The sequence below is a fragment of the Brassica napus genome, chromosome C7 (genome assembly GCF_020379485.1).
Source record: "Brassica napus cultivar Da-Ae chromosome C7, Da-Ae, whole genome shotgun sequence".
NCBI lineage: Eukaryota > Viridiplantae > Streptophyta > Magnoliopsida > Brassicales > Brassicaceae > Brassica > Brassica napus.
In genome coordinates this window covers 53,305,862-53,321,398 of record NC_063450.1, presented here as the reverse complement: position 1 = coordinate 53,321,398, position 15,537 = coordinate 53,305,862, and the positions used below count along the sequence as shown (strand labels likewise).

The 15,537-nt window shown below is 36.4% G+C and overlaps 5 protein-coding genes across 7 annotated transcripts; 1 reads left to right on the top strand and 4 right to left on the bottom strand.

Moving 5' to 3' along the window:
- Positions 1-562: 562 nt before the first annotated feature.
- Positions 563-3,839, bottom strand: BNAA03G52780D (protein JINGUBANG). Its single transcript, XM_013861489.3, has one exon. The coding sequence runs from the start codon at positions 2,058-2,060 to the stop codon at positions 591-593; it is 1,470 nt and encodes a 489-aa protein (XP_013716943.2). The 5' UTR covers positions 2,061-3,839; the 3' UTR covers positions 563-590.
- A 160-nt stretch (positions 3,840-3,999) lies between these two features.
- LOC106393864 (UPF0496 protein At4g34320) lies at positions 4,000-7,641 on the bottom strand. Of its 3 annotated transcripts, none has more exons than XM_013834524.3 (3): positions 7,542-7,641; positions 5,264-5,749; positions 4,000-4,888 (listed from the first exon to the last, which is right to left on the bottom strand). In XM_013834524.3, exons 2-3 carry the CDS (start codon positions 5,718-5,720, stop codon positions 4,209-4,211), a joined length of 1,137 nt encoding a protein of 378 aa, XP_013689978.3. In that variant the 5' UTR covers positions 5,721-5,749; positions 7,542-7,641; the 3' UTR covers positions 4,000-4,208. The 3 variants fall into 3 exon arrangements, with proteins under 3 accessions (XP_013689978.3, XP_013689974.3, XP_048619312.1); XM_013834520.3 differs by lacking the exon at positions 7,542-7,641 and adding an exon at positions 5,894-6,092; XM_048763355.1 differs by lacking the exon at positions 7,542-7,641 and having other exon boundaries at positions 5,264-6,089.
- A 2,917-nt stretch (positions 7,642-10,558) lies between these two features.
- Positions 10,559-11,836, bottom strand: LOC111214104 (upstream activation factor subunit UAF30-like). The gene is made up of 2 exons (XM_022716209.2): positions 11,422-11,836; positions 10,559-10,941 (listed from the first exon to the last, which is right to left on the bottom strand). The coding sequence occupies exons 1-2, from the start codon at positions 11,722-11,724 to the stop codon at positions 10,825-10,827; spliced, it is 420 nt and encodes a 139-aa protein (XP_022571930.1). The 5' UTR covers positions 11,725-11,836; the 3' UTR covers positions 10,559-10,824.
- LOC106393928 (thioredoxin domain-containing protein 9 homolog) lies at positions 11,808-13,180 on the top strand. Its single transcript, XM_048763358.1, has 3 exons — positions 11,808-12,050; positions 12,165-12,302; positions 12,388-13,180. Exons 1-3 carry the CDS (start codon positions 12,030-12,032, stop codon positions 12,535-12,537), a joined length of 309 nt encoding a protein of 102 aa, XP_048619315.1. The 5' UTR covers positions 11,808-12,029; the 3' UTR covers positions 12,538-13,180.
- Positions 13,181-13,412: 232 nt separating this feature from the next.
- LOC106393913 (3-ketoacyl-CoA synthase 16-like) lies at positions 13,413-15,241 on the bottom strand. The gene has a single exon (XM_013834558.3). The coding sequence runs from the start codon at positions 14,974-14,976 to the stop codon at positions 13,528-13,530; it is 1,449 nt and encodes a 482-aa protein (XP_013690012.2). The 5' UTR covers positions 14,977-15,241; the 3' UTR covers positions 13,413-13,527.
- Between the last annotated feature and the right edge of the window lie 296 nt (positions 15,242-15,537).

Sequence of the window (15,537 nt, the reverse complement as noted above, 5' to 3'; positions counted from 1 at the left end):
TGGTGACATTTTATATATATATATGTTTGTTCTCCAAAAGCAAGCACAAAAAGAAAAGAAAAATGAAAGAAAGATTTTCTAACAGCCTCTTACAACATGTTTAAGTTGTCAAGACCTGGTTGCCAAAAAAAAAAAAAAGAACATATAGCTTCTCAAGAAACAATATTCCTGAATGTCACTTAGAAAGATAAACCCTAACGAAAATAAAACCACGTCTCACAAAAATATCAAACTATAAAGTTGCAACCACGATACAGGAAACAAAGACAGCACACATGTTTGATTCAGTATTTTTAATATATTTTACAAATTTGGGGAAAAGGTAAATAGTATAAATTTCATTTGTAAACATTTTCATTTGGAGCAAAAAAAAAAAAAAAAGGGAAGTAAAACTCATTACGTGAAAACCATCAACCAGACTTTGACTCCCCCTAACTAGCAGACTTAGCCCAAACGACTTCTTCGTTAACTACGTCATGATATTGAAACTCACTTCTTCCACTCTTTCCCGGTCGTGACGATGGTCATCGTGACTGATAGTGATACACATCTTCGTAAATAATCACACTATACTCCAATACACTCCTTTTTTATTTTCCCAAATCACATGAACTCCACGCGCCACTCCCTTCGTGCGGAGACAAAGAGCTCTTCCTCCCTGAAGATGCTGATGGCTCGTCCACTTCCCTCCACGTCCCCATCCTATCCGACACGCGCCAAACTTTCACCGACTTGTCCAAACTTCCACTATATATAATCCACTTCCTGTCTCCCTCAGTATCCGCAGATGCTTTTGCTCCTTTACGGTAAGCTTGTTCCTCCTCCACGGCTAGGCACTTAACCGGTCCCATGTGCCCCGTCAAAACAGACACACATTGATGAGACCCATCAGACGGGTCCCGCGTCCAGACACATATGTTCTTGTCAGCAGCCCCACTCAATAACAAGTTCCCCGCTACTGTTAGACATAACACGGCGGACTTGTGCCCTTTGAGTATTCCACCGATGAATATACCTTTCGAACGTTCCCAATAGTTCACCAAACCGTCCGAGGAACCGGAATATATCATAGAAGACTTCGGTATCACAGCCAATGCGGTTACCGCGTTTTCTTGCTTGAGCAAAACTTGTTCCAACTCATGCTTAGTTCCTTTGCCTTGCATCTCACGTTTCCACACTTTAACCGCACCATCCGCAGATCCCGTGAACACCAAGTCATCAAAACCGAACATCACCGAGTTTATCGCGTCATCATGCGCTTGTATCGATTCCAAACATTTTGAGTCCGAGATTCTCCACACTTTGATCGTCCTATCCCAAGAACTCGAGTACAACAAACCAACCTCCACGTCCATGCTAAGACTCGACACAGCGTCCTTATGCTTCTTTTTCTTGGAGTTTTTATTACGACGTGCCTCCATGATATTCTTAGGGTTCACGGTGGTCTTGACCATCGATTTAAACGTTGGCAACGTTCCAACCCGTTTGTGTTTACCCGGTTTTCTTGTAGAAACTTTCCAAATCCGGATCTTACCATCTTGGTGGCCGGTAAAGACCCGGTCTCCACATATCACAATAGCCTTAATGAGCCCACTTCTTGATTTAAACCCGGCGTAGTCTTTCAAATTCTTCCAAACCCTAACGTTCTTAGAGTCCGAGCCCGTGTAGAGAAGGTCACCAGAAGCGGCTAGCGAGTATATATACCCTTCTTCACGTACAATAGAGCCAATGAGACCAATGGTCTCTAAAGAATTGTCTTCATTAAAATCCGCAGGCCAAGGTGGCGACACACGGGCCCAAGGAGACATTACGCAAGGAGAGCCTTCTCCGCTGTTCGGACCGATGCTCATGATCGATGATGAGACGCTGCTAAACCGCTGGTGAGTTAGGTTGGTGTCACTATTAATGCTGGGATCTTCAGGAAGGCATATTCCGTCGTGGTCAGCTTTCAATGGCCTCGGTTTGCGACCATTGTCGCAAAGATCGTAGGGATGGTGATTAATGGTATATGGATCGGCTTGGAGATCAACGACCATGGTACCACCCGTTTCGTTCCTCATCTCTTTCTTTCAAATCTTTGCCGCAAAAGTAAAATTTATGTTTTGATTTAAAAAAGAAAGAAGGTTATAGAATAATGATAAAATCTCTTCCAACTTTTATTTTTGTTTATAGGGAGGTTTTTTTAAGAGTTTTGTGGTTGCTATGAATAAGAAAGTTGAGGGATAATTTGTGTGTTTATGTTTGTAGATTTTGGTTGGCAAAGATGGATAGATATTTTGACGAGAAATTGAAGGGTCTAGAGCATCTTGAGGGATTGTTTAATTAAATGAACTTATTAATGCACACTTATATACACAAACGAAATATCAAAAGACTAGTGATCATTATGTGATATGTGGAGGGGTGCTTCACACGTGGTTGTTACTAGAGGAAGCTTCTATGATTTTTTCGTGAGTATATCTAAATACACGTACATTGAATGAACACATTCTTTGTTAAAATGTATTTGAGGTTGTAGTCTTGTAGATACATTGGAATATTAGGCACGCAAGCCTAAGATAGTTAAATCTCCTGATTCTCCTCCATAGCTCATTTCACATAGCTTTACTGCCTAAAAATATCTTTTGTTTTGTTAAAAGATAATTAAACGAATGTACCATATTGTCAAAGCATTTGTTGTCCTTGTCCCACAAGGACAAGGCCATAACACTTTATATGTCCATAAAAAATATCAAAATTTTGATCAAACATATATTTATATCAAAAGACTATTATAAACCACTTGATAATATTAGGCAAATGAGTTTAGGCATGTTTCCACTATTGTTAATTGTTAACTATTTATGCTTATCTATATTCGATTGGCTTTCTACTTACCAAATATATCTCTTGTTCTTCATACATATTTGTATCTTATGTTTAACATCTTAATTATGTCTTCAAACTTAACGTAAACAAGTTTTTTATGAGTTGGTACCATTATACATACATCATTTGAATCTCATGGTGCTCAAAACTTTGATGAACCTGTTTTTTCATATAAGTTATTATCAAAGACTGGAAACTAGAATCTCTATTAGACCTCTTTTAATCCCATATATATCCAACAGTTGTATTAAAATTTGAGCCAAACGTTTCTGACTGGTTCTGTTGCTTCCAACATTTAAATTGATGGAATAATATCTTACATTTTATATGAAGCGGTAAACACTGATCTATCAAGTTAACCACTAATAAATAACTCTCTTCACTTGCAAGTTTACATCTCAAAGGCATCATCAAGAGGCAAATACAAGAGATCTATGTATTTAGTTTAGTACAAGGAAAAATAAGCCATAACTAGAGTTGTATAAAAACTATAAGAACATAAAATGATTAATCAGATATATAGGCAATCTTTTTCTGCTATGAGATCATTTGGACAAAACACAGGATTTGAGTTGAGCTTCATTTCAGTTGCATTCCCACAATGAGGAGTGCTTGGACACCACTTGACGACCATCTTGTTGTCTTCTATGTATGACTCAATAAGGAAGCGATCAAACTTCTCAGCTATCTATACTCGGTTACCCGTGCTACCAGAAGCGATTCCTGCGTGATGAAAAGGCGTATTTGAATAAGACTGATCCACTAAACAAGAGTTCTCAGATACTTAGAGAGATACAGAACCCTATTTTCAAACAGAGAAAAACAGAGCAATGTCTCGTTTGCTCCTACCATGGATTCTGAAAGAGATGATTTTTTCAGTGAAGTTCAGAATGAAGCGAAGAAGAAAACACCTGTTGCTCTGTCTAAGCTAAGACCAGAGATTACGTTTCTTGGAGAAACTTGGATCTAAGATATTAGTTAGACTGTTCCAGAGTTAAAGGCCTATCTCGTTAAATTAAAGTCTAGTTCTCTGGTGAACTGAATAATTAACTCTCCTATTAGTATCTAGTTGTATTCTTTAGTATGTTCTGCTCACTCTGATATTATAAACTCCTACTAATAGTCCAAACGTTAAAAAAAAAAAAAATACTTATATTTCATTGTTTTCAATCATCAAAGAATACAGAAATGCAGCAGTTTAGTTATTAAACATTGAGAATAAACTCAAGAAAGAATCTGTACTATTCTTTATAGAGAGTTTTCAAACATTTTATTATTTCCAGCACAAAGCTGAAGAATAAGAACTGATTGTTCCTTTTATGTTTCCTTGTGTGTGTTTTTCAGGTGCTGCTACTACCATGGTTTGGATGCTTAATGATCCTCTGCAGTATCACAGTCCTTGCCCTTCTTATATCCCTGCTACACAAACCAGCTTGAACCCCCAACTCCTCTACACACTTCTTAAACACCTCCAGCTTCTTCTTAATCTCAGCAATCCCAATCCTCACTGCTTCATGCTCCACCGCGAACTCCGCACACATCACCATCCCCTTGATCTCAATCTCCAGCCGTTCAATCAGAATCCTGATGTTATCCAAATCCTTAACCGCGACAAATGTCCCTGCCTGCATGGAACTGATCACTTCTTTCTGTCCTTTGAGTGCATTCTCATAGTTCTTCCAAAGAGAATCAACCCATTTCCCCATTGATCCCAGCGGTATAGCTGTAGCTGCAGCCAGAGCCGCAGCCACGGGAGGAGCCGCCATGGCCGCAGCCACGACTGAGCAGATGAGTACAGTGGCGAATGTAGCCACGAAGATGATGCTGGAGAGTTTTCTCCATGTGTGGATGGACTTGAGCTTCTTGTCAAGCTTGTTCTTGCGATGCTGTAGCTTCTCAAGCATCAGCATCTGGTGCTTGTAAACAGATTGGAACATCTTGAAGAAGTCTTCATCGAAAGGTGACTCTGCCTCTTTAAAATTCTTTAGCTCTTCAAGTGTCTTCTCGTATCCATTCCCACCTGCCAACCAACAAATTAAAAGATAAGTTGTTACGACAACTAAAATCAATGTTCCAAATGTGTAATGAAAACTAGAATAATAGGACAAAAGACAATCAAATACTCTCTGCTTTATAATCAGAGGGATATTTTAGAAAAAAAAAAAAACATTTCATAAAAATATGTTCATAAAAATTGAAACTTTTCAAAAAAGAATTTCTTAAATAATTATTGGTTTAAATTTACTGAATTGATAATTAAACAAATAATACGTTTATAATAACTATGTGCAAAATATTTTTTTAATAGTACTTTATAATTTAATTAGATTTTAGTTTATTTTTATAAATCCATTAAAGATCCAAAGAAAATGAATTAAAAAATTGTTTAACGAACCTTCAACGAGGCTCTCGTCTTCAAACTGCTGAAGAGCAACAAGAATCAAAAGCTGACTATCACGTGCCTTTCTCAAACCTTTCTCCAAAGCAGCACAGAAGTCAAGAGTCTTCAAGCTATTCTCAAAGTAGTCCTCAACGAGTTCAAACAATTCATTATTCTTCCATATATCTTTCTTACAATCCAGTATCACTTTCACAACTTCTTGATTCATCTCAAGCAAACACTCGGTCACTTCTTTGAGGGAATCGAACGAGAGCGCTCGAACCTCAACACCCGTAGCTAGCGTGCTTATCACGTGACTGGTCCGTGCCTGCATACACGTGTCGAAAGACTGTAGCTCCGTGTCTGCTTTACAAGCAGCCTCGTATGATCTCAGCTCCGTTGTGTAGTGCATGCTCGTCGTTGTGGTCTTAGACGATGTCTCATGTGACTTCTTGCTTGTTTGGTTTCCCATCTTCTTCTTCTTGGAACTCAAATAATTATCTGAAAATATGAATAAAGAAGTTCTTTAACATGGAAATGAACGTACAAAGATTGAAGAATCTGTAAACTGAAACAAAAGGTTAGGTTTTAAAGGGAGATTGAAAGAAGTTGTAAGAGAAATGATTAGTGAGAAAGAGGATAAACTTGGTCGGGCTTATCAGGAGAGAACAACAACAGAGAGAATTTTCCGGGAAAAATGGAGAAAATAATTAAGAAAGAAGAAGCTTGAAGAGTGTAAGAATGAGAATCGTTAAAGGAAATGAAAAATAGCTTGCACGCATGATGATGATGAGTATTAGGGCATTGTATAACGCGGGAAGCAAACGTTTACTCTCTCTCTCTCTACTCAGCAGCCTTTTTGCCTACGCAATCATTCTTTTGCTTTTACATGTAATGTAAATATCACGCAATTTCTATTATACCACGTGTAAATCATGTACGGTGTATTATCTGATGGTTGACAAAAGGTTACGTACTGATTTAGTTGTTCATGCTTTGGTCACAAACAGATATGTGATGCATCATTAACTCATTATCTTGTTAGTTTTAACTAATATAATAATGCATATAGAGTTTAACTATAATTGTTCTTCCGATAGGAAGATCTGGATTATGATGATTAAACTATATATGGCCCTACGGGAACTGTTATGGGCATTATTAAGCACGTACACGTTAAGTCTTGCATTTAATTTTGTGTTGACTTGATTTATATGATGGGTGTAATCTACTGTAATAGATATTTTATTTCAATGCAGCCAGGGCATGTAGATGTAGCCGCCACATACTTGTTTGTCTCTCGCTAGATATGTGTATACTAATAAATATTATATTTCAATGTACAGTATGCACTCCTCTACTAAATCCTAAACAATTTAAATATTAAATGAAAGAATGGTGCTTCAAATTTTCAAATCATAGTCCATGGTCATGCTTAAGTAAAGATGCATGTAATGGCTAATGGGTTGAGTATCAATGATTAAGCCAACAAATCAAGCACACAAGATAAAAAAATGCTTGTTTGAAGAAACTATCGGCCAATAACTTTCTATACTACTTTATTTGCATTCAAATGATTTTCACTTCTTTTTTTGGTTATGTTCTTTTGTTAGCAATATAGCAATTGATAAAATAACTGTACATGGTTAATGGTAGCTGATATCGTTTCCGGAAGATTGTCCAACGAGGCTTCCACAATTTTTGTTTTATTTTTTATTTTTGGATAAAATTTTCACTTTTCTACAAAAATATTTTTTTTTAAAACCTATAAATTGAAATGTAGATTCGTATCTTCTTATTCCCCGATATTATTGGAAATATTTATAATGAAAACTACACAAGCAATGCTGCCTGAATGTTGTAACCACAGCTGAAATATCCTTTAACTAATTGTGTCACATGATTTTGTGAAATTTAAAAAGCATTACAACCTGTATGTTGCTAAGTTTTCTAGTTAGAGTAACTGAGTAAGGACTAAAATATGGTAGAATGAAACATTAATCATCTATAACTTTTCTACAATCATAGCATTTGAAAATAATGACATAAACATGTCGCTCAAATAAAAATTTATCTATCTACTATTATGCAAAAACAATATATAAAATAGAATTTTTCATACTCAATTCGTCTATATCTCATTCATCTTAATTTTTCCATTAAAACTTTTTCATCTTAACCAATTTAACTTCAGAAAGGACTGAATGACTATGTACTACTCCTACGGTAATTGGTGATGAATTGATGATGTAATGATTGAAAGAGATTAACACATTAGCTAAGCATTAATTACCTTAATTAATCAATGGTGTTGCAGCAGAAACTAAACCTTGGAGCTCTCTTTTTTCTATCTCTTTCCGCCCAAAGCGTCTTAAAAACAACAAATTTGTTTCCTCACCAGCTTCCCTTTTTATACTTGACGATACCAGCTTGGTGAACAAGTCATCAGACAGCTATCTCTCTCGGACATTTTACCAAAATACCATTATAACACTTTTACTATATTTTATTTTATAAAATGAGTTCATCTAGTAAACTTTCTTTTACCATTTTTGGCAGTAAAAGCTAAGTTATACTCTCTCTATTTCAAAAAGATCTATATTTAAAAAAAAATTGTTTCGAAAAAATATATGTTTTATATTTTCAATGCATAAATTAATTGTAAACTGTAAACTTCAAAAAACATTATAGTGTTTATAAAAATTTTATTGGTTAAATTTGTGAAAAATAGTTGATAATGGAAAAATAATACATTCGTAACCAAAATCTAATATGTTTTCTTTATAAGTGTGAAAAACCTAAAACTATATTTTTTTTCTTAAAAAATGTAATGTGAAAGTTATACCTTCTTAGTAACTTTAGAAAAGACAAATTTTATTTATTACTTTTAAGTACACTTCCAACATCCTCATGTCGGTGATTAAAAAAAAAACAATTACGTCAAAGATAACATAATGGTAAATTGGTAATTAGTAATACCAGAAAATTCGGATGGTCTTGTTAGGAGGGGGAGAAGGAAGGAAACCAAAAGAACACACCGATACGCTACGTTACGTGCTTTTGTACGCGCTGCCTTGCTTCCACAAGTTACGTGATTAATTCTTTCTTTGGTTCTGTAAAAATATTTTTTTGTCAGTAATTTTTTTCTCAAAGCAAATTTGATTTTTTGTTCGTTATTTGTATTGGTTGATCATAACTTCGTATTGATTTAACTGGTAAATGCCAGTTTCTTTTTCTCCAAAACAATTTCAGTGAAGAAAAGGTGCGTTGAGCGTTCTTATTTCTCTTTTATATAACCTTCGTTATTCGTTATGATGTTTATTGAAATATTGCTAACTTGCTTTTAGCTTTGATCTATTTTAAATTTTAGTCACCGAGTTGCGTTACATGAAATTTTCTAATGGATGAATCCGTGATTCCGTGTAAACTAGATCTTCTACCACACAATCTAATAATCAGAAAAATTCCATAATGTACATTTCTTTTTCTACCACTACACACATTTTAATGGCAAAAACATTAAGAATGACCCTGAAAAAGAGGACTAGCATGGAATTAATTTCATACATTTCAGTTGATATTGAATTAGATATATCTGATAAATGTAATGAAAAGACAACATCGCACTATGGCCACTTTTTCTTGTGCGATATACACCTTTATTCATATTTATTCCCACTAGCACAGAATTGTGAAAATAAATTTGGAATACAAATATAAAACAGTGAGTAGAAAAGGAAACCTACTAGTGTTTTGTTCTGTACACAGGATCAATGAAAAACTATAGTGAGAACTGACGACAAAGTTGTACATCAACTAGCACAAACCACCTTCATTCATTTTTGGTTTAATTAAATCATGTATCCCAGTTTCTGGTTTAACATTGGATCTTGAGCGCTGTAAGCTGAGTGTCATTAATAGCACGGAGTCATGTAATTGTTGTAATGTAAAGAGACCCACAAGTCTCTACTGGCATCAAGGAAGTGGTTTGTTTCTCAGACTCAAAATGCCTTATCGATTTGATCACAGGTCACAAATCTGTGGTAGCTCTTAGAGGGATACTCCATGACATCGGCGTGTTGAGTGCATCCTTCACCTCTATCTCTTTTGTGTTTATTTCTAGAGTCTGTAATGAGTCGGCCGATAGGCTGGCAAAAAATGCTCTGTTTCTTTTCACTAACACTCTCTTTGAGAGTGAAAACTCTATTGTACGTTAAGCTTAAGGAATGAAATGAAGGTTTGAAAAAAAAAAAAAGTCTAGTCAACAACCTAACAGAAACTAAAGTCAATCTCCAACAAGACACCAAAACACCAAATTTGATGTAATTTTATCTTCAACAAAACACCAAATTTACCAGCATCCCACCAAATTTGGTGTAACACTATTCATCACATCAAATCTTTAAATACATATTTTATTATGTTTTATTTAATAATATAGTTCAATTACTATCAAATTTGTAATTAAACATAAATATATTGTATCATTTATATTTTAAATTTATTTTCACATAATTAAAATATTAAATCTTTTATTTTTATTTTTATTTTTATTTTCAAAATAAATTATTAAATAACCATTATTATTTATCACTTAAAAATAATAATAATCTAAATAATAATCTAAATGTGATAAAATAATTATTTATCAATCACAAACAATAAAATTTAAAAAATTTAAAATATCAAATAATAGTATATTATTTTTGGTGTAAAATTTAGTGTAATTGTTAAAGATGACCAAAAATTTTTGATACCAAAACACCAAATTTAGTGTAATTTCCACACCAAATTTGGTGATATTGTTGGAGATGCTCTAAAGCATTGTTGGAGATGCTCTAAGGACTCGTGCAATCCCTTTCTTGTGGAGCTGGCAAAGCAAGTCATTGAGCTCCTCTAGTCTTGGTGAGCCACTTGTAAGCTCCCCTATCTATCACAATTATCCCCTATCTGTCACAGTTTCGTCATGTATGTAGTTTGTTTAGATACCGAAACTGGGAGATGGCAGCACAGGACAGTGAGCTGAGGTTGATTGAGAGGACCGGTTGCTGGCAGGGAAGAGACGACGATTACAAGATTTGGAGACGAAGCAATTTTATTTTCCTTGCGAAATGATCTCACGTTTTTAGAATTAATATGAATATTAGATATTACCATACTTTGTTGGACAGTACTTCATGAACTTGTGTCTTTCGAAGTTTTAAACTCTACGCTTGTTAACAAGAATGACCATGCCTCAATGTATTTTTATACCGCAAAAACAACCGCAATAAAATACACTTTCTAAAGAAACACACGAGAAAAACGATGTAAAGAACACAACTGACAGATTCATAAAAGAGTTGTTCATGTCCTAAAAAAAAAGATGAAGCATATTTGTAACCGCAAATGGGAAGCAAGGAGACACATAACCGACTATAGATATCCTCCAAAGGTTTAACTACTAAACTTGGTTGAATAAAACTTCTTAAACCCCTAACATTTTACTAATATGTAATCTGCCTTGATAGCTCACCAAAAGATACGCAAATGATTGATTGTCTTTTTTTTTCCAGCCAAATTTCATTTCATTTCATTCAGAGAAAGTGAGGACCAATGAGCTTTGCAATCTCCAAGAAGCCGACACGGTCTTTGCCATCAAATATCTTCTTCAGCTTCTCGTCGCAGATTATAACCTTCTTGTTTTGTGGATCCTGTAGAAAGAACAACATTTACTCACTTTTAAGTCACCACCAAAGGTTATAACACAAAGTAAGATAGAATATGAATAGACTTGTTGTCATTATTTTGAAAAGTTATCACTACTAAAACCCAAAACAACGAACATGAGCATGAGCAAAACGTGAAAAAATCTACATTTGTTTCAACTAGACAGAACTCAAAATAATCATTAGACAGGTCAAGTAAGGTGATTCAAAACCAAACATGACAACTAACTAAGGAATCAAAAAGGGATTTAATTAATAATACATATCTTATCCCCAATAAACAATTGAGGTCACTAGTGAACTGTATCGTCACTACTCAACTGTATCATCACAACAGAGCCTAGTCAACGTAAGCTGTTAGAAGGTTTTTTACTAAGCTCCAAAAAGGTTTCAAACCTCATCCAAATTATTAAAAGCTGTCTCTTTTGAAATCAATAAGCAATTAGAAAGAGAGAGAGTATTTACTTGAAGGTCGTGTTCCTTGATGTAAGCCCAAATACGCTTGAGGGCCTGTGTGCGAGGTATCACCGATTCGCCTACAACGTCCTGCATCTCGGGGGTCACCGGGCGAGGCTTCATGATGCCACGTGGCTCCCTCGTCTTGGTGGTTGAAGAGGGCTCGGAGGACGCCGCCGCCGTCGCGGAGGTTACGGCTCGCACCATGCGCAGGTTAGCCGGATGAGGAGAAATACGGAGAGACGGCGAGCTTCGGAACGGCGCCGTATCGACGCGGAGAGAGGTAGAGAAGGTAGCAGAAGAAAGAGCCATTGTCGTCGTCTTGGGTGTTGTGTCTGTCTCTCTGTCTGTGTGGTGGAGTTGGAAAACGAGAGGCTTTTGCGTTATCTCTTCTTCCTGTTTTTTATATTTTAATCGGTTAATCGAACCGAATTTAATGATACCGGTTATCAGCGGATTTAAATGATTTCTGCATACCGGTCTTCTTCAAACGGTGTCGTGTTGAAGAACCCTCAGAAAACGCTGTTTTTGTTCATCTCCTCCGTCTCCTCCTAAAACTGAATCTCTCTTTTCAAATTCAAAAAAAAACGAGGATACGTCTATCTCAGATCTTCACAATGGATAATCCGATTCAAGAGGTACTATCTTGCATCTACGCACTGTTTTTTACGTGGCTTTGTATTGGATTTTTTTTTATGTTAGGACAGTTACTTAGTTAATATATAAAAATAAACTTTTTTTTTTTTTTGCAGGTGATGGATAAGCAGCACATTGAGACGCGTTTTGTGAAGATCCAAGCTGAGAAGAGTCCGTTCTTGGCTGAGAAGCTCAAGATTGTGGTTCTTCCCACTCTCGCACTCATTAAGAACACTAAAGTTGATGATTATGTGGTATAGTCACACACAACACAACTCCAACTTTTGTTTTTTTTTTTGTCTTTTAGGATATGATTGGTTTTCAATGTTATTTTGGTAGGTTGGGTTTAATGAGCTGGGAGGGAGAGACGATTTCAGCACGGAGGATCTAGAAGAGAGATTAGCTAGAGCTCAAGTTATCCATTACGAGGGTGAATCATCATCTCATAAGGTAAAGTCTATGTACTGGGAGCTTGTGGTCAAGTACTAAGGGGAAGAGCTTGGGATGTCACCACATTTCAAGTTCGATCCACATGCCATGCGAAACTAAGTCATATTTTTCTGGTCACCTACACGGATATGGGCTATTGCATTTCGGCCCATTTGAATACCCGGAAGAGGGTTTATCCGTGGGCTGCACCTCCCACCCGGGGGTTAGGTCTGTGTCTTTAATAGACCCATGTTTAACCCTTTTGTTTACAAAAAAAAAAAAAAATAAAGTAAAGTCTATGACACAAGCCAGGAGGAGTGTAAGGCAGAGTGCTAATTCAGATTCTGACTCTGAATGAATCCCAAGTTTTAACAATATATATAAAGGAGGAAACATAAAATGTAAGCGCTCGTAGCTTGGTGGTAAACGAGGTACAGCTGTATTGTCCGCCACCCGGGTTCGAGCCTTGGCCACAACAGATTTAACATCCCTTCCGTTGGGGCACTGGACCCCTTTCGGAGGATAGTTGGGAATGTAGCTGCTCAGATACCAGATTTATCAAAAAAAAAAATAAAAAAAAAATGTAAGTGAGCTTGTTGTTGAGTTTTTATTGAACTAATTAAGTTAGTCATATGTAATATTCAAAGCTATTCATTTGTCTTTTTCATGATCTAATATGGATTTTTTAACCTTTTAACATTTTATTATTTTATCAAAAATTATGAAAATTTTCAAGTATCTGCATACTGATGATTCTAATTTTATTTATCACCTATGTCATACAATAATTAAATTATGTGTATATATATTGAATTTTAAGAACTTTTCCTAAACGTAAAATTGTGGAATTTTAGATTTTTGATGATTATTTAAAATAAAGTCTTGTATTTTTGCCCTATGTCTATGTGTATATTTGATTTAAAAAAAAACACTTGTTTGCATAAAAGCACACGAAGTATTTAAACTCTTATTCGTTCACGAGAAGAAACATCACCTCATTAAAATGAGTAAAGAAAAAAACTTATATAGAGAGTCGGACATACTCTTGAATCATATATCGATCTCAACTGGATATTTGTTCAGACATTCTTCCCAAGGATTATTAGCAGAAGCCTTAACGTTACGAAGAGCCACCCAAACACAGCTATTGCATTTAAACCCTGACCCCACCGCTATCTGCCAAGTCCGATCTCCTTTCTTCATCCTTCCTTTAGCTTCCGTGTAAGCCAACTCGTACCAAATAGAACTCGATGATGTATTACCAAACCTATGTAACGTCATTCTTGATGCTTCCACATGCAACGGAGAGAGATGAAGATTCTTCTCAAGCTCATCTATAAGCGCTCTACCACCCACATGGATACAGAAATGCTCGAACGCTAGCTTGAAATCCGGCATGTAATGCTTGATCTTGGGATTGAAAAACTTCTTTCTAAGGAACGTTACAAAGAAGAGAAGCTTCTCGCTTATGGGAAGAACCAGTGGACCTAACGTTGCGATATTAATCTTTAGGGTTCTTGCAGCTACCATAGGTAGATCCTTTGACAAAGTGACTCCTACTACACCATCTTCATCTTCTTCTTGTGTCGCGCATCCATAGGATCGGTCATCGGACCCGGTATGGACCCTCACCGTGTGGACAAGCTTGTATTTAGCACTTTTTCGGTCTTTAGAGATGTTAGAAAGCAAAACCGCAGCCCCACCTACCCGGAACAAACAGTTTGTAACCAACATTGATTTGTTGTTACCAGCGTACAAGTTCTGAGTGATGTTCTCGGTGCTGACCACAAGAGCATAAGTATTCCTATGAACTTGTAACAAACTCTTAGCGACATCTATGGCGATGACGCCAGCGCTACATCCCATCCCACCAAGATTCAAGCTCTTTATGTTTTCTCTAAGTTTATATTTGTTCACTATGATAGTTGCTAACGAAGGAGTTGGATTAAAAGTGCTAGAGTTCACCACCAAGATACCTATATCACTAGGGCTAACCCCAGTGTTGCGGAAAAGAGTATCGACCGCTCCTAATATAACTTCTTCAGTCTCTTTACGTGACCCAACCATCGTTTGTTCTATCGGCAAGCAATGAAGGCCTTCCGGTACGTAGGTCTCTTGGCCTAGACCGGAACGTTCTAAAATCTTGGTCACAAAGTCCATCAAGTATTCGTTCTCGTCTGACTTCCCCCATTTGCCTGATTCACGTACAACTCTTACGTGGTGCATGATCTTCTTGACGCTGGCTTTGAGATGAGACGGTGGGAGGTAGCAGCTGAAGTCAACTAGGTAAACGGGTTTGGGTCGGTTCATAATGTAAAGCGTCCACCCGAGAATCAGAGAGATGGAGAATATGGTTAGGGACGTGAAATTTTTCTGTAGGTAGAGGTGAAAGCTGTGGAGATCTTGAGTGGAAAGACGAGAAGCTTGCATGGCTATAGCAACCAACAATGGGAGGAAACATAGCTTCAAGCGATGGGTCATGAGGTAGTTGAAAAACATTTTTACGTTATTCAGTGGGGAATACTTTTTAGTGATATGTTTCCCCTGTTTTGTTTTTAAACTCTTAGTGTGGTCTTTGTTCGTTCTGGCTCGTATTGCATTTATAGAGGTTTTGATTGAGTATGATAGAGGGGGTAAGAAGAAGAGAGATAGCTAGAGATACAACTCTCATGCAATGAATGTAATAAATAAGCAAGCACGTGAAAGTTTTTACTCCGAATAGCGACATTTCCAAGTTTTATTTTAACGCTTCAAATGTAACTCGGATGTTTTTCAGGTTCAGCGTTTCCTCATTTGGTAAGTATGAGTTATTTAGCTACACAGTACTGAATATTAACTTTCATGTTTAACGAGGATAAGAGAAAAGGTGCATTTATCTTGAAGGTTGTAGGCCATATGCATTGTTGGGGATCATTTACGAGTCATAAAGTCAGTGGCAAAATATGGAGTCAGATGAAACACTCAAATACTAACCCAATGTTATCTCATGTTAATGTACACAAACCGGCGATGGAGTCTCCTAGCTGGGTACCAACGTCTTAGTTAGGTGCTTTCCTCGTC

Coding starts and splice junctions, on each gene's coding strand:
- LOC106393928 (XM_048763358.1), top strand. CDS start 12,030: ATGGATAATCCGATTCAAGAG. Junction 12,051..12,164: donor TGGATAATCCGATTCAAGAG/GTACTATCTTGC, acceptor TTTTTTTTGCAG/GTGATGGATAAGCAGCACAT. Junction 12,303..12,387: donor CTAAAGTTGATGATTATGTG/GTATAGTCACAC, acceptor TTATTTTGGTAG/GTTGGGTTTAATGAGCTGGG.
- LOC106393864 (XM_013834524.3), bottom strand. CDS start 5,720: ATGGGAAACCAAACAAGCAAGAAGTCACATGAGACATCGTCTAAGACC. Junction 4,889..5,263: donor AGACGAGAGCCTCGTTGAAG/GTTCGTTAAACA, acceptor GTTGGTTGGCAG/GTGGGAATGGATACGAGAAG.
- BNAA03G52780D (XM_013861489.3), bottom strand. CDS start 2,060: ATGAGGAACGAAACGGGTGGTACCATGGTCGTTGATCTCCAAGCCGAT.
- LOC106393913 (XM_013834558.3), bottom strand. CDS start 14,976: ATGTTTTTCAACTACCTCATGACCCATCGCTTGAAGCTATGTTTCCTC.
- LOC111214104 (XM_022716209.2), bottom strand. CDS start 11,724: ATGGCTCTTTCTTCTGCTACCTTCTCTACCTCTCTCCGCGTCGATACG. Junction 10,942..11,421: donor TCAAGGAACACGACCTTCAA/GTAAATACTCTC, acceptor TTCTTTCTACAG/GATCCACAAAACAAGAAGGT.